General features: G+C 40.9%; 1 protein-coding gene across 3 annotated transcripts in view; it reads right to left on the reverse strand.

Moving 5' to 3' along the window:
- The window catches only part of TCEANC2 (transcription elongation factor A N-terminal and central domain containing 2), a 38,643-nt gene that overhangs the window by 2,631 nt on the left and 19,462 nt on the right, over positions 1 to 16,550 (reverse strand). For 2 of the 3 annotated variants that reach the window (XM_089922319.1, XM_089922329.1), the window contains exons 4-5: positions 7,145 to 7,338; positions 619 to 848 (exon numbers count right to left, since the gene is read on the reverse strand). In XM_089922319.1, coding sequence (XP_089778445.1) covers positions 619 to 848; positions 7,145 to 7,338 — 424 coding nt within the window. The remainder of the gene's footprint in view (positions 1 to 618; positions 849 to 7,144; positions 7,339 to 16,550) is intronic. The other variant, XM_022575747.2, reaches the window with a different exon arrangement.

Genomic DNA, 16,550 nt, shown 5'->3' on the forward strand with positions numbered 1-16,550 from the left:
AGCTGAGTCTGGAGAGACCTCTGCAGGGTCAGCTAAGCAGAAAGTGGCCTAGAGGATAGGACCTGTGGCAATTCTGGGGTGGTCTGGCTCAGGCCCAAGCCCTCCTGAAGTCACAGGCCTAATGAAATCAGGACAGGTCTGAGACTTTTGCCCACATGATCTGGATCCAGGCCAGACCGGGTTGCTGGTCAGAGACCCCCTCACTTCGTTCCTTTCCAGGTGCATCGCTCACTATTCGCCTCCCTGGTCCTGACCCTGGCCCAGCCTGAACAACCTCAGCTGCTTTTACACACCTCTACGCCCGTGCGCAGGTACACGTTTCCTCAGCAAGGCGCAATTTCCCTAGGAAACTCATTCCTATTTGTATGTCAAAGCTTAGCTAAAAAACAAAAAGCAAAAAAGCAAATCCTAGTTTAAAGGACTGAAAGTTCCCCTTGGGGCTGCCACAGTGTCCCGAGCTTCCCTTAGTCATTTTCATAACATATTATAATGATCTATTTTTTTGAGTTTGTCTTCCCTGAGAGTGAGTTCCTTGAAAACAGGAAACAAATTTCTCTCACTTGCTTTTTTCCCTTCAACTCTTTCCCTCCCCACCCTACCACACATTCAAATACTTACTCAGCACTATGTGCCTGGGCTGAGGAAAGAGCAGTGAACAAGGTCAACACAGCTCTTGACTCCACAGAGAGCACTGGTTGGCTGGAGACAGATAGAAGCAGGGACTGCAAGTGTACCGAGGGCTGGGAAAGAGGATATGAGCGAGTTCTGGGGCACAGAGCTACAGCAAAGGGACCCAACCCAGGAGGGCAGCTCCTGGCCTCAGGAGGGAATGGCACTTGACGTGAGACCTGGAGAATGACAAGGATCAGGCCAGGTGAGGTGGGCACTTGCTTGGTGATGAATTCAGTGAGTTGTACATATATCTTTTGTGTGCTTTTCCATATATGTACTATACTTATATTTTATTTTATTATTTTTTTTAATTTATTTATTGTTTTTTTGCGGTACGCGGGCCTCTCACTGTTGTGGCCTCTCCCGTTGCGGAGCACAGGCTCCGGACGTGCAGGCTCAGCGGCCATGGCTCACGGGCCCAGCTGCTCCGCGACAGGTGGGATCCTCCTGGACTGGGGCACGAACCCGTGTCCCCTGCATCGGCAGGCAGACTCTCAACCACTGCGCCACCAGGGAAGCCCTATACATATATTTTAAAAAGGAAAAGTTTAAGGAAAAAATGCACCAAAATAAAAAAAGGATCACCGGACATTTGATAAGTGTCCTAACAAAAGAGAGAGACCAGCAGACCAAAATGAATATAATAAAGAAACCTGGAAGAAATGAGGACCACGCAGGAAACAGAACAGGACTGAGAGAGAGAGAGAAAGAGAAAGGGAGAGAGAGAATGAATATCCAGGTCCAGACATCTGCCTAGGTGTAACAGACAAAAGGTGTTCAGGGAAGTTTGGGGTCCTGATGACTGACTGATTATCTCCAAGGCTGGTGCTGGAGTGAGTGGACGTGGTGCCATGGCTCTCCAGAACCTAGACTCCTTGAGCTTTTCATGGCCTCCTGGGTGGGCACTGAACTAGCCCCCAGCCTGAGGCAGCCCGGGTACCAGACTACTTTACAACGCTATAAGGGTGGCTGGCCGTCTGCCCAGCATTTGTCCAGCAACATTTGCAAAAGAGGCTCCTCACCCCAATGAGGGTTCCTCGTCCCAGTGTGAGGATGGTTAGTCACTGACTGTTTAGAGATTCACTTAATACGACAGGCAAGAAAAAAGGCTCTTTTTTTTAAATTTTTTCTTTTTTTGAGGGGAGTGGTTGTTAGGGGAAGAAGGGTATGTGTACATTTGCAAAAATAAGTCATGGCCATTCCATCAAACTGTAGTATATATAAAAAAGAACCTTGAGAGTGCCTTGAAATTCACAGAACTGGATACTTATTCATACTTCATTCAGCAAATAGTTATTGAGTCGCTACTCTGAGTATGGTCTGATCTAGGTATTAGAGATACCCAAGCAGAAAACACCTGACCCCCTACCCTCTAAGAAGTCACAGCCTAGAAAGGAGAGGCATGTACACAGAAAACCAAGGGGCAGCAGGATAGGTGCTATACCAGCAATGTGATGGGAATAAGAAGCAAGTAGCTAGCAATTCTCATGCATGCTTCTTGTTAAATGAAGGCCAATCGGAATGAAGAAATGAAGAAAAACATTTGTAATATTAAAATGTAAATCATAAGGGAAAATGATTCATCATGCATCCTTGTGTATAACATGTTCATTGAACAAAGTGAAGAATGCCTACCTTATAACTGCCTTTGGATAATCCAAACCTACCCAAGTTGAGAGTCCTTCCCAATGGGTCCTAATCTGGTAATTTAGGTAAGCCCTTTTGGGTGAAAGGACCAGAGTCTTACTGAGACTTTGAGAAAAAGGGGTTTTACTATGAGATACATGTGTATGAATGGGAACAAGAATGCTGTAAGAAACCTAGGGATTTATTTAAGGACCATATTCTTTCTCTGTGTCTCTCATGATTTGCCTGGTCTCTTTTTCAAATGTTTTTCCTCCTCTCCATTTGCCTTACTATCAATTCTAACTGCCTTATTCTCTCCCCCTTTCCTACACATCTCTACCCATAGCTTCTGCTTCCTCATAACTCCTCCAATATCTCTTCTGTTTCAAAACTCCCACTGTTGCTTCTTGGTATTTCCCAGTTCAGTTTCCCAGAGACAGAGAATCTGATTTGCCTTCCTTATCTATTTGTACCTGTGAGTTGAGTATGTGTTATTCAGTTGTCCAATCCTGGACAAACTGGCAATTGCTGGGTGAAGATATAAAACACATCCACCCAGAGCTGTCTTTTGTCAAGGATTCTGGACTCAGAAGAAATGCTGCCATAATCAATTAGTGATGTCTGCCACATCTGTTAAGCTCTTTAAAAACAAGGGAAGAAGCTCTTCTTCATGTGTATACCTTAAGTGCAGAACTTCCCACACTGTATTGTGACTATTCATTTGCCTACTTCCCTCAGAGACTGTGAGCCCCTCCAGGGCTGGTACCATTTTGGATGCACTTCTAAGTTCCCCATGCCTAGTAGCATAGGTACTGGCACATATTAAGTGCTCAGTAAATATCTGTGAAATGAATTTCCTCTTTCCCCATGTATACCTCCCTCCTTTTCTGCTCTTTTAGTAACATCCTATACATAGCACATGAAATATGTTTCTATTTTATATGTATTTTCTAGTTAGCAAAATCCAACCACTCTTACAAAGGCCAGTTCAAGTGCTGTCTTTTTCATGAAAGCTTCCCAGATTTCCCCATCAGATTTCATTGTTCTGTCCTTTGTGTGTTTATACCACTTGCTAGTAACACTATTTCAGACATATTTCATCCTGCCTCGTATTTAGTCAGTCATTTACAGGCTCTTAGTCAGGAGACAGTAAGCTTTCTTAGGATAAGGACTGCAACTCATTCATGTTTGCATTCTCCTCTGGCACTAGTAGTAGTAGAACTAAACATCTGGTGAGCTGAATACCCACTAGAAGCAAACTTTGTATGAGTTTTCCAATAGCATGATTGGATTTGTACATATATACCCACACTCCTTTTTGACCACTTGAATACATTTATTAAAGAGCTGGTCAAAGCCAGAGGTACAGTCTGAGGCCATTAAACAAAGAAAAAACTAACAGTCCCATATGGGGATGTACCCCTGACCTGGATCTCATTAGCACCATCTGACAACCAACTGGGCCAACCAGCCAGTGTTTCATAACTCTTAACGATAACAGGCTCACTTTGAGAATCAGATTCATTTTTTTAAAATGACATAATAGGAAAATGATCACAGGCCGTGAGGTAGGAAGGAGAGTGGATAATGAGGAAGGGGAAGTAAGAGAATGACACCACAGGGGACGTTCATATGAGGAAAGATCTAAAAGACGGGGAAGAACAAAGAAGATCTGGAAGGGAGAAAGTAAAGGGGAATGGAGTGTGGGTCTCAACAATGGAGATTTTATTCATCTATTCCTTTATTCCAAGAACAAGGAAACAATCCATGAATCTGGAAAGCAAGATGTGTAGAGTAATAAAGAGATGCACTTTTGGGCTGTGTGTGTATATTCTTTATCTGTGGCTTTCACTACTAAAGGATAAGACCAAACAAATAACATAGAAACGTTATTTTCTATAAAAATGTAATGAGTGGATTTGAAAAAACACATGCTAAGATCAAATTGCAAAAGCTTTTTAGTTATTAGGCCAATAACTTATCCAATGGTTTACTACTGCCTGATATAGTACATTTATGGAGATCGGATGTCTGATTTGAATGCACTCAACACTGGTTACTGTCAAAGACCAGATACTGGATTAGATGGTGCTCACCGATCTGCCCTAATATGAAAATGTTTCATATGATGATGGGTGCTAAGAGTTAACTTTATGTAAAAAGTGTTTGTATTTATATTTTCTGACATACCAAACTGATAAAAAAATACTATAAAATGTTGTTTATGCAGGGAAAACAGATTGATTTTCTTCGGCCAAGGAAGATGGCTAAGATGCACACTTTTAATTTTTAATATTTACTCTTTGGGAACAAAACCATTCAACTATGCTTAATCTGATATTTTTTCCAATTACACTGGAAAGCACTAACGAATGTATCACTTTTTAAACTTTGCTTTGTAACACTTGAGTGCTTACCACTTGATGTGCCAGTTAAAGGATAATTAATGGATAAACTAAAAGGATAATTATTATTGAGTTTAATATAGCAGGCAAACTGCTCATTAATCCTTACAAGCATAGCTTCATTATTATCATTTACTTAAAAAGATACCACAGGGAACTGGTATTTACCACCACATTAACTACATATTATATACCCACACTCTATGTTTCTGCAATAATTTTGGTTTATTTTAAAAATAAACTTCTTTTAAAACATCAAATAGCGAGTCTTGTTGGCTAATCGGTACTCCAGAAAATTAGACTTACAACCTTCCTATTTTTTTTCTCTCTTCCAAGGGCTTAATATTCATATTAATATTTCCTTGGGAAAAGTTAAGCAAACACAGTATATTAATTCACTGAACCATCAAATAGACATTAAAAATTATAAATATAAGAATAGAAATATATAGAAAAGTATATACAAAATGACACTAGCTGATATTGATCAAGATTAAAAATACAACATAAATGTGAATAATTGTCAATTTTCTGCAACGTTATTTAAATAATCAATAAAAATATCTTATGGAACAGTTGGTACATAATTGGCTCTTAATAAGTCTGGGATAATCATAACCTGCCCAGTATTCATTGAAAGAGTTACAGGGACTTCCCTGGTGGCACAGTGGTTAAGAATCCGCCTGCCGATGCAGGGGACACAGGTTCGAGCCCTGGTCCGGGAAGATCCCACATGCCACGGAGCAACTAAGCCCGTGTGCCACAACTACTGAGCCGGCGCTCTAAAGCCTGCGAGCCACAACTACTGAGCCCACGTGCCACAACTACTGAAGCCTGCGTGCCTAGAGCCCATGCTCCGCAACAAGAGAAGCCACCACAATGAGAAGCCTGCGCACCGAAACGAAGAGTAGCCCCTGCTCACTGCAACTAGAGAAAGCCCGCGCACAGCCAAAAATATAAATAAATAAATAAATTTATTAAAAAAAAAAAAAAGAGCTACAATAATTTACCAAACAGGAAATGCACCAAAATGTTAACAAGACTATGTCTGGATGGTAGGTTCAATGGTGATCTTATTTTTCCTTTCCATATTTTTTCATTTTCTATCATAAGTTTGTATTAAAAAACCCCAAACTTTATTTTTTAAAAGTAAATAATATACCACAAGCCGATTTGCCTTTCTTTTGTGGATACATAACAGAGATAGAAAGGTTAAAATATTTTTTCAGAGAATGCAGTGACAGATCAGGTATTTAAATCAGACTTCTGAATTGCTTCTTTTGCTAATAATATTAAGTTATTCTTTAAGGATACATTATTAGGGATACCCTGAGAAGAGGAAAAAATATGGATGTTATATGTCTGATTTTTCCAGAATATTAACTGACCTATAAGATTTATTTGATGATGATTAATACTATTGCTAATGAGCAAAAATTCTTCTTCCAGCACGTGTACTTCAAACCACTAACACCATTCTAACTGTTGGTCATGAAGATGATAGGGATTGTGCAATTGACTATATACATTAGAACTAAAGGTACGAGTGCTGACCGAAAATGGAGTACAGTCTTTTCAAAAGACAGCTATGTATTTTGCCATTGATATTCCATAACAGAGTCCATCTCAGAATTTTTGCTTCAGTGGAAAGGGAAAGAATTTTTTTAATTTATTTTTATTGAAGTAGAGTTGATTTACAATGCTGTGTTAGTTTCTGGTGTACAGAAAACGGATTCAGTTTTATATATTCTTTTTCATATTCTTTTCCATTATGGTTTATTACAGGATATTGAATATAGTTCCCTGTGCTATACGGTAGGACCTTGTTGTTTATTTATTTTGTATATAGTAGTTTTTATCTGCTAATCCCAAACTTCTAATTAGCCCTCCCCTAACCCCTTTCCCCTTTGGTAACCATAAGTTTGTTTTCTGTGTCTGTGGGTCTGTTTCTGTTTTGTAAATAAGTTCATTTGTGTCATATTTTGATTCCATATATAAGTGATATCATATGGTATTTGTTAGGGTAAGAATTTTAAATGGGAAGGAACCAACATTCATTAAGTGACTTCTAACCACCAGGCACTGTCCTATTCTTTTGTATATATGGTTCATTTAATCTTTCCAATAATCTTAGGTAGTAGGAATTATAACCTTCATTTCACGGATAAAAAATCAAGTCTCTGAAATGTTAAGAGATTTGCCTAAGGTGTCACAACCAGCACATACTAGAGCCAGGGTTTTAATTCATGTCTTGCTAATTCCAAAGCCTGTACCCTTTATACAATACTGTCCCCCAGAACGTTTACAAATCCAGAATCTTTAAAAAAAAAAAAAAAGTTAGAATAAAGCCATAGCGCTTAAGACTATGAAAGTTCATTATGAAAATATGAAGGTCATTTAACCCAGAGTACCTAGTCATCACATTCCAACCAGGACATTACCTCCAATTCCAAGGCTTCTGAGAGTAATTTCTGGGCGTTTTTCCTAAATGTCTCGGTTTTGGAATCACTTCGGACTTCTATAGAAGGTCTATCCTTGTGTTTTTCAATGAAAGTTCTCCACTCAGTGTAAACTTCTCTGGCAAGACAAGCCACTTCTGAATCTGAGTGTTGACGCATCTTGTTCACAGTGTGACCTGGAACAAGAGAACAGAAACCAAAGAAAAGGTTGTTCTGTATTCTTCTGAAAGGTACAGAACTGGAAGGACTAATGTGTGGCACTTAGCAAGTCATTCACACACCTAAGGATGTAAAGGCTCTTGTGCAAATGAAGACCTGTTTCTCAAAGATAACAAGATAATCACTGGGGGAGAATCACTGGGCTAGCCAATGAAATAAGTCATAAAACAGAAGCACGATACTTAAAATGGAACACCTAAAGTACCAACTCCTTAATCCAAAAATTGCAATAGAAGAAAATGAATTAAGCATTTATCTTGTCTTTTCAGTACATATTATATTTCAGGACAACCAAACAGTCCTAGTTTTTGACAGAATATTCTTTATTCAGCTAATAAATGTGATAAAATTGACAGAATTTAAAAAATTTTTGTGGCCCATGATGAAATAATTCATTCAGGTGACAATCAACAGGGGATGAAATCAGTCAATGAAAAGTTGATGGGGACAATGGTACAATGGAAAAATGAGGTGTCATCATCTCCACGGATCAATCTTAGCATCCCTAAGAGTGGCACTATCAGATAGAGGTAGCACTTCACAGCCCTGCCCATGAAGTAGTCTTACACCCTCCTCCCAAGGAAAAGATGAACCATAACCCTAGTAACTAGTCGTTCAAAGCTAACCTCCAGTTTATAGAAAATATGAGAGACAGAGGAATAAGTTAAATTACAGCGTAAGAAACAAATCCAGAATGTGGGACATTCTGCAGGACAACATTCAATCATCAACGGCACTTTTAAAAAAAGGGAGTAAGGTTACGGATTGCTAAAGATTAAAAGAGTCTTTTGAGTCCAAACTATCAAATGTGATGTGTGATCCAAATCCTGACTGGAATAAACCAATTAAAATATATTTTGATATAAACAAGAAATACGAATATACACTGGTTATTAAATTATATCAAAGAATTATTGTTGATTTTGTTGAGCACGATGATGGCATTGTAGCTATGTAAGAAAAGATCCATATTTTTTAGAGATGCATACTGAAGTATGTAGAGCTGTAATGACAAAAGGTCTGAGATTCTGCTTTAAAATACTTCAGTAACAGCACAAAAACACAAAAAAGGGAAAGATAAAGTGAATGCGACCAAACCTTAATAGTTACTGAATGTAGGTGAAAGGCCTATGGGGGCTTGTACTATTCTCTTTATTTTTGTGAATGTTTGAGATTTTCATAATAAAAATGGAAAAAGAGGAAAGGGTCAAAAAATATCATATGCAAAAGTACTTAGATAAAAATAAACACATAGAAAAGCAAAAGAAATCAAGTAAACATTTAGAATTAAAGTTCAAAAAGTATTAGAATATAAGGTAAGTATACTTTTAAAAACAATCGATAGCTTTTTTATGTCAGCAATAAACAGTCAGTATAATAGGGGGAAAATCATGCTTAAACTAGTAAAAACCATAAACCACTTAGCAACTCATTAACAAGAGGGGGTTGCATGCCCATGTGCTGTTTGTGTATGTGCCTATCTCCTTAATAGCTCTGGAACCACTCTTAAACTCCATCCCCATCACCACTGACCTTGCCTTAGGGCATGTCGCCTCCAGATGACTCCAGCAGCCTGACTGGCCTCTCAGCCAAAGTCTGGAACCCTTAATGCCACCTTCCACACTGCAGCCAGAGTGGCCTTCATTTAACTTTATTCGTTTCTCTTTCAGGGATATTTTTTAAAACATTAATCTGACCATTACGGTCCACCGCTTAAATCTTTCAATCCTATATCCAAATTCTTGTCTAGTCACACAAGTACCTTCACTATCTGCCACCCTCCCACCTACCTTCTAGCTTCACTTCCAGCTATTACCCCACCGTCATCGATCCTCCAGCTACCTGCAGCTCCTAAGACACTTCAATAGTTTTCTCACCTCTTTACTTTTGAACATATACTCCAATGAGCATTTTGTCTGCCTGGAATATTCCTTCTTCTCTCTTCATCTGGTTAACTTACATTCTGCCTTTAAGACTCAGTCCAGGAGTCCCCTTCTCCAGGAAGTCTTCCTTAATATAATAACCCCCAGTCTTGGCTGGTACCTCTCCTCTGTGCTTCCTTAGCACCTCATGCTCCTGTTCATCACAATAACTATTATAATTAGTTGTAATTATCTGATCAGTTATCTCTCTTGCCCACCAAAGAGAGCTCCTTGAGGGCAAGAGCTGTGACACGTTTATCTTTGGATCTCCAGCAGAAAACAGGGGCAGGAGAGGGGGTCGGGAGAGTGGGTGTTTGGTAAATGTTGGGGAATGAGAAACCCAGATGAGGAAATACATATGTTTTTACTAAAATATGTAACAGAAAATTTGAATGAAAGGGGAAAATATACCATATTATATGATGGAAAGACCAGTACAGAGATGTCAATATAGAAATTAATTTGTAGATTTAATGTAATTACAATAAAAAAATCTTAGTAGGCTGCTTTTATTAGAATACATCCAAATAGCTTTAGACTTATTTTAGAAAAACAAATGGGTAATAGCATAAAATACTCTTATGTATTATGAGGTATAACTAGCCTTATATGCTATTGGAACATATTATAAAGCAACTAAAATTATATGGACTGGCACCAAAACAACAGATGGATAGATCTGTGGAATAAAAAGTGAAGCTCAGGGGACTTCCCTGGTGGTGCAGTGATTAAGAATCCACCTGCCAATGCAGGGGACACGGGTTCAAGCCCTGGTCCAGGAAGATCCCACATGCTGCAGAGCAACTAAGCCCGTGCACCACAACTACTGAGCCGATGTGCCACAATTACTGAAGCCTGCACGCCTAGAGCCCGTGCTCTACCAACAAGAGAAGCCACCGCAATGAGAAGCCTGAGCACTGCAACAAAGAGCAGTCCCTGATTGCCACAACTAGAGAAAGCCCGTGCGCAGCAACGAAGACCCAACGCGGCCATAATTAATTAATAAGCTCAGGAGCAAACCCTATTGTATATAAAAATTAATATATAATAAAAGAGGCATCAATGAACGAAAGGAAATGGAAAAGAATTCAATTTTGGGAAAATGGTCAAAACATTTAGAAAATTTCTCAGATCACACCAACTGCATAGCTCAACACTTGCTTGATTTATTTACTCCTCACATGTCGACTGAAGGCCTACTCTTTGTACTAGGTACGTTAGGTACTAGTCATGCAGGGCTGAACAAGAAACTGTCCCTGCTTTAAAGGTTCTGTGAAGAGCATCCTGGAAGTAACTTTGAAGGGAAGACAAGATTCTTTAACTTCTCTCTCTATCCCATTATCTCCCAGGAATTTTTATCTAGTCTTTCTACTGACCAGGGAAAGAAGTACATCAACACTCATCACAAGGAGGAAGGTGAAGGGGAGGCATGCAGAGCCCTCATTAGAAATATCTCAAGGTGCTTCCTAGTTAGCGATGCTTAGTGAGGTGCTTCTGAAACACATGCCACTTAAAGCTGAAGTCACTACTCAACACTTTCCTTTTCTGGCTGGAGTTCTCCATATCCTTGAGATTATTCATTCAGAAAACAATTTTTTGTGCTGTTGGTCACTGTTGTAGATGGTAAAAACACAAAGGTAAATGAGACACTGCAGGACCTCAAAGACCTAAATTCAGGGCATTTTAATACTTTTACAGAGCACCTACTTAATGCCTGGTGCTGAGGATACAGACATGAATGAGACACAGTCCCTGGAATTTAACCTACACTCACCCTGCCAAAGTGTGCAAAGAAGATTTATGTATAAAAATATTCATTACAGTACTGTGTACAGCAGCAAAAAGTTAAAAACAACCTACAAGCTCACCATTAAGGGTCCAATTTGTTAAATGAATTATAGTCCCTTCAAACAATGAATACTTGGCAGCCATTAAAGACTGCAATAGCGGGCTTCCCTGGTGGCGCAGTGGTTGAGAGTCCGCCTGCCGCTGCAGGGTACACGGGTTCGTGCCCCGGTCCGGGAAGATCCCACATGCCACAGAGCGGCTGGGCCCGTGAACCATGGCTGCTGAGCCTGCGTGTCCGGAGCCTCTGCTCCACAACAGGAGAGGTCACAGCGGTGAGAGGCCCGCATACCGCAAAAAAAAAAAAAAAAAAAAAAATACAGGTAAAAAAGACTGCAATAGCTCTACATGTAGTAACATGGAAAGATGATTACTTTACTCAGGTTCTCAGAAGAGCATGCGCAGTATAAGCCAATATTTATTTTTAAAATTACATTTGTGTATATATATATATATATATATACATATATATATAAACAAACACATATATTTGTTTATACACAGAGAAAAAGAGTCTAAAAGAATTTATAATGAAATTATTAACAAGGGTCTCCTCTGAGCAGTGGGACTGTATGTATCTATGCAGTTCAGCTCACAATCTCATGGGCTGGCTCAACCTGTAAGCAATCCTAACAGCACGGGATATGCTATACCAGAAGTGCATTCAGGTTTCTTTGGAATAGAGATCCTTCCCTTCATGTGTTCCCCACCTTATCCTTTTCTCTCCCCAAGACAGGCACCGTTGACCCACCTTTATATACAAGAAATGAAGATGCACAAGTCCCACAGAGGGTCCTTCTTCTTGTCAAATCCAATGGACCTTTTCCATCGTGACATTACTTGATACCTCTGTGGCATCTGTCACTGCTGCCTTTTTCCTTCTGAAATATTCTCTTCCATTGCTTTTTGAGATATCACCTGTTACTTATTCTCCTCTTCCTTCTCCATCTCTTCTGCTGGCTGTACATGCCTTGGCCAACCTTTAATTACCTGTGAACCCCAGCTGGGACATTGTCCTTGGCCTCTTCTCTTCTTTCTTCACCTGTTTTCCCTGAGTAATCTTACCCACTCCTGTGGTCCAACTACCATCTGCAAGCAGCTGACTCCCAAATACGTATCTCTAGCCTAAAGGCTCTCACTGAGCACAATACCCAAATATCCAGTCCCCTACTGGACATCTCTACCTGCTTATTTTGCAAGCACCTCTAGCTCAACCTTTCTAAAATGGAAAATGGAACTCATTATTATCCCCCTCAGTCCCTCCTCCTGTATTTCTTGTCACACATGGCACTAGCATTCACCCATTATTTTAGGCTCCTTAACATTTTTTTTAAGATTTTTTTTTTTGATGTGGACCATTTTTAAAGTCTTTATTGACTTTGTTACAATATTGCTTCTGTTTCATGTTTTGGTTTTTTGGCCCCAAGTCATGTGGGATCTTAGCTCCCCCACCAGGGATCAAAGAGGTGGGGGAGCTAATGCACCCCCTGCATTGGAAGACGAAGCCTTAACCACTGGACCGCCAGGGAAGTCCCTAGGCTCCTTAACATTTCTTGCATCTTTTCCTTTTCCTCACGTCCCTCTTTATTCTCCCTGCTGCCCTGATTCAGGTCCTCATCACCTCTCCACAGGTCTACTGCAATGACTTACTAATCAATCTCTGTCCCCAGAGTGGCCTTCTCCAATTCATCCTCTATATCAAAGTCAAATTAACCTTTTAAAAACACAGTTTAATCACATCATTCCCTTAACAGAAGCCCTTCAATGGTTCTCTCCTCTGTCCTCAAATTAATTTCTAAGTACAGATTCAAGCCCTCGATGACCTGGAACCTCTTTGGCCATACCTCTCACCATATCTCTCTCTTTCCTTCCTCTCCTCAGTCCCAGCCCTCCTACCCCTTTGGCCTCCAGGTGCTAAGTTCTAGCCATAGAAAGCAGTTTGCGTGTCCTTGATAGGGTCAGGCTGTCTGGCCTTCTTACATTTCTGTACATAGCTCACACTGCTCCCTCTGCCTAGAAGGTTTAAATGCCCACTTTTCCCTCTAAACTTGATGTAAACATCTGGGTGCAGAGCCCCATACCTTACTCCTTACTCCAAGATATATTCCCAGCTCCCAGCATAGTGCCTTACCACAAAACAATCAAGAAATGTTTGCTGAACTGAATCAAACAGTTATATTACAAAGAAAAAGAAGTTTACATTTGGCTTTCAAATTGGCTTTGTACTAACATTTGAATATGGATGCAGTGGATTGGGAAAATCACACAATTGCAAACAAAATAATGGAACTATACTGTAAAGAATTGAATGAAAAGTTTCTAATTCTTACCCATTGCTAAGAACCCTTCCTGCTTACTACTCCAGATTTTACAGGAATTATATCATTTAATTTTTTACAATTACACAATGAAGTAAATACTATTATATCTCTTTTTACAAAGAAGCTCAGCCAAGCAACTTGCCCAGGGCTTCATGGCTAGTAAGCATGGAAGCCAGGATCTGAGCACAGCAGCCTGACCCCAGAGCCTGCATACTTAATGCCCCAACACCCTGTCCTTCTCTGTTATTAGGGACTGGCACACAGAGAGTGTCCAATAAAGTTCTGTTAAGATAATGTTGTTCACCTTCTTGATATTCCTAAATCAGAAGAGCGAAAGGGCAGAAGTCTTCGACTCTCAGGCCAGGGCAAAGGAATCACTGCTCTTGGCCTGCAGGGGGCAGTACACCTCACAGATACTCCCACAGGAGCCCCACCTGGACTGGTCAGGAGGCTCTCCCAGCACCAGGGAAACCACCCCAAGAAGGGCAGGGGCTATGAGGAGACCTGGGGGATGCAAGCTTTGCAAGCAAGAGGGTGACAGAAGGAAGAGTAACAGCAGGGAAGGCACTGAGTCTGGGGCAGGAAAAGAGGAGAGAGAAGGCCTAGGGAACCCTCTTCTATAAAAAACAAGACAGAATGACAAACTTTAAATGAAAAAGGGAATTTCATGATAACAATAATGACAGTTAGCCACTGCACTGAATGCTTTACATTTAAGTCAATGAATTCTCAGAACAACCCTATGAGGTGCTATAATGATTCCCCGTTTAACAGGTAAAGAACTAAGGAGCTAAGAGGTTAAGAAACTTGTGCAGGACATGGCAAGTAAGAAGCAGGGACAAGTTTCAAATGCACGCAGTTTGGCTGCAGAGCTCAAGTATTAACCCTATACTGTTGCCTCCAGTGATCATACAGTCCTACCTCCTCCTGATCCAGATGGAAAAAATGAGGCTCCATGACCTTTCCCCAAGGTCACAAGTTGGTCAGTAGCTACATCGAGGAAGTTAATGATCTGCAAAAAGTCATTATTTGCTCCATGAAGTTTATGTTAAAGCAAGCAGTGCCACTGGCTGGTCTTATGATCTAGGTCAAGTCCCTTGGGTTTAAGAGTTCGGGGCTTCTGCATCCCAGCACATTAAGACAAATTCCCTGCAGGAAGCGGTCTTTTGCTCATTTAACAAACATTATCAAATACTTAGTAAGTACCAGGCCCTGTGCTAGACTTTGGGATAGAATGTTGAACAAGACACAGCCCTTTACTCAAGGAGCTCCAGGTAGGTCTAAGCACAGGAGAAGACACCTAAACAAAAACAGTGCACCAAAGTGTTACAGGTCCTAAGATAGTATTGAAGGGGGAAACCAAGGGCCAGAAGGACAGAGGAGTCAATTTGGCTGGCAAACGGCCCAGGGAATCCATGAAAGAGGCAATTCTCGTCCAGAGTCTTGACAAGCAGTAGAGTGAATAAGAGCATAGAACCTGAAAGGGCACAGAGTAATTGAAGGGCTGTGGCGGGCAAAATAGTAGTCCCCAAAGACATCCATGCCCTAATCCTCAGAACCTCTGAATATGTTACCTTACATGGAAAAAGGGACTTTGCAGATGTGATTCAGGTTAAGGACCCCGAGATGGAGAGATGAGCCTGGATTACCTAGGCGAGCCCAATCTAATCACATGAGTCCTTAAAGGCAGAAGAGACAGAAGAGTGGGTCAGAGAGATGAGGTGTGAAAAGAATTCGACCCACCATTGCCAGCTCTGGAGATGGAAGAAGAGAATCACAAGCCACAGAATGCAGGTGGCTTCTAGAAACTGGAAAAGGCAAGGAAACAGATTCTCCCCTAGAGTCTCCAGAAAGGAATGTAGCCCTGCCAACACCCTGATTTTAGCTCACTGAGACCTGTACTGAACTTCTAACCTATAGAAATGTAAGATAATAAATCTGTGCTTTTTAAACCACTAATTTTCTGGTGATTTGTTATGGCACTATTCACAGATAATGAACACAGGAGCTTATCAGCAGTTCAGGATTGCTGAATCTATGGGACAACTTAAGAACAGAAGGCCATTTGAAAGTTCCTTGCCACTAACTTATCCCATGAACTTGGGCAAGTCAAATCACAAACCCATTCATTCACTCACTCACTAACTCATTTATTCATTCAACAAACACTTTTTGCTTCACCAAGACGATTATGTTTCATCTGGGTCTTAAAGGACAAGTAAGAGCTTGCCGTGGACAAAGGTGCATCTTTGGGTTTCAGGAGGTGGCATGACATGGCATAAGTCCACCTTAGCTTTGTCGCTTATTATTTGGTTTTCCGACCTGGGGCAAGTTACTTTAAACTCTCTAAGCCTCAGTGTTCTCATTTGTAAAATGAGGAAATCAGTGTTCTCATTTGTAAAATGAAGAAATAATAATATTTACCTTATAGAATTGTTATATGGATCAAATGAAGTCGTAGATGTGAAAGCACTTTGTAAGTACAAGGTTTTTTGTTGTGAATCAATTATAAATGAAAATCAGATCAATATGATGGACTTAAAACTTCTCCCAGAATATTTATACCTACAGTATTGCAGAAGTGGGGCATGCCTGCCTACCAGGTTGAGTGCAAGGTCTAACTCCACTGCCTCATCAGCCATTTACTTAATATCCCCGCCCACTGGTTTCCTTTATAATAAAGGTATTCAGACGCAGAGGCCCCATTAGGTGCTAGATCCAAAGGCTTTTGCCCAGCTGGCCCTCAACTTCCCAGACCACTTGAGAACAGTGAAGTTACTCACTTCCCCTCCCTCTCAAAACACTCTCCTTGGGCTTCCCTGGTGGTGCAGTGGTTGAGAGCCAGCCTGCCGATGCAGGGGACACGGGTTCGTGCCCCGGTCCGGGAAGATCCCACATGCCACGGAGCGGCTGGGCCCGTGAGCCATGGCCGCTGAGCTTGCGCGTCCAGAGCCTGTGCTCCGCAACGGGAGAGGCCACGGCAGTGAGAGGCCCGCGTACCGCAAAAAACAAAAACAAAACAAAAAAAACCACTCTCCTCCTTAGCCCGCGTGTCACTGCACAGCCCTGGTTCTCTTCCTC

The sequence above is a fragment of the Delphinapterus leucas genome, chromosome 1, assembly GCF_059928025.1.
Source record: "Delphinapterus leucas isolate spDelLeu-1000000601 "Yukka" chromosome 1, BTC_Dleu_Yukka2, whole genome shotgun sequence".
Classification (NCBI taxonomy): Eukaryota; Metazoa; Chordata; class Mammalia; order Artiodactyla; family Monodontidae; genus Delphinapterus; species Delphinapterus leucas.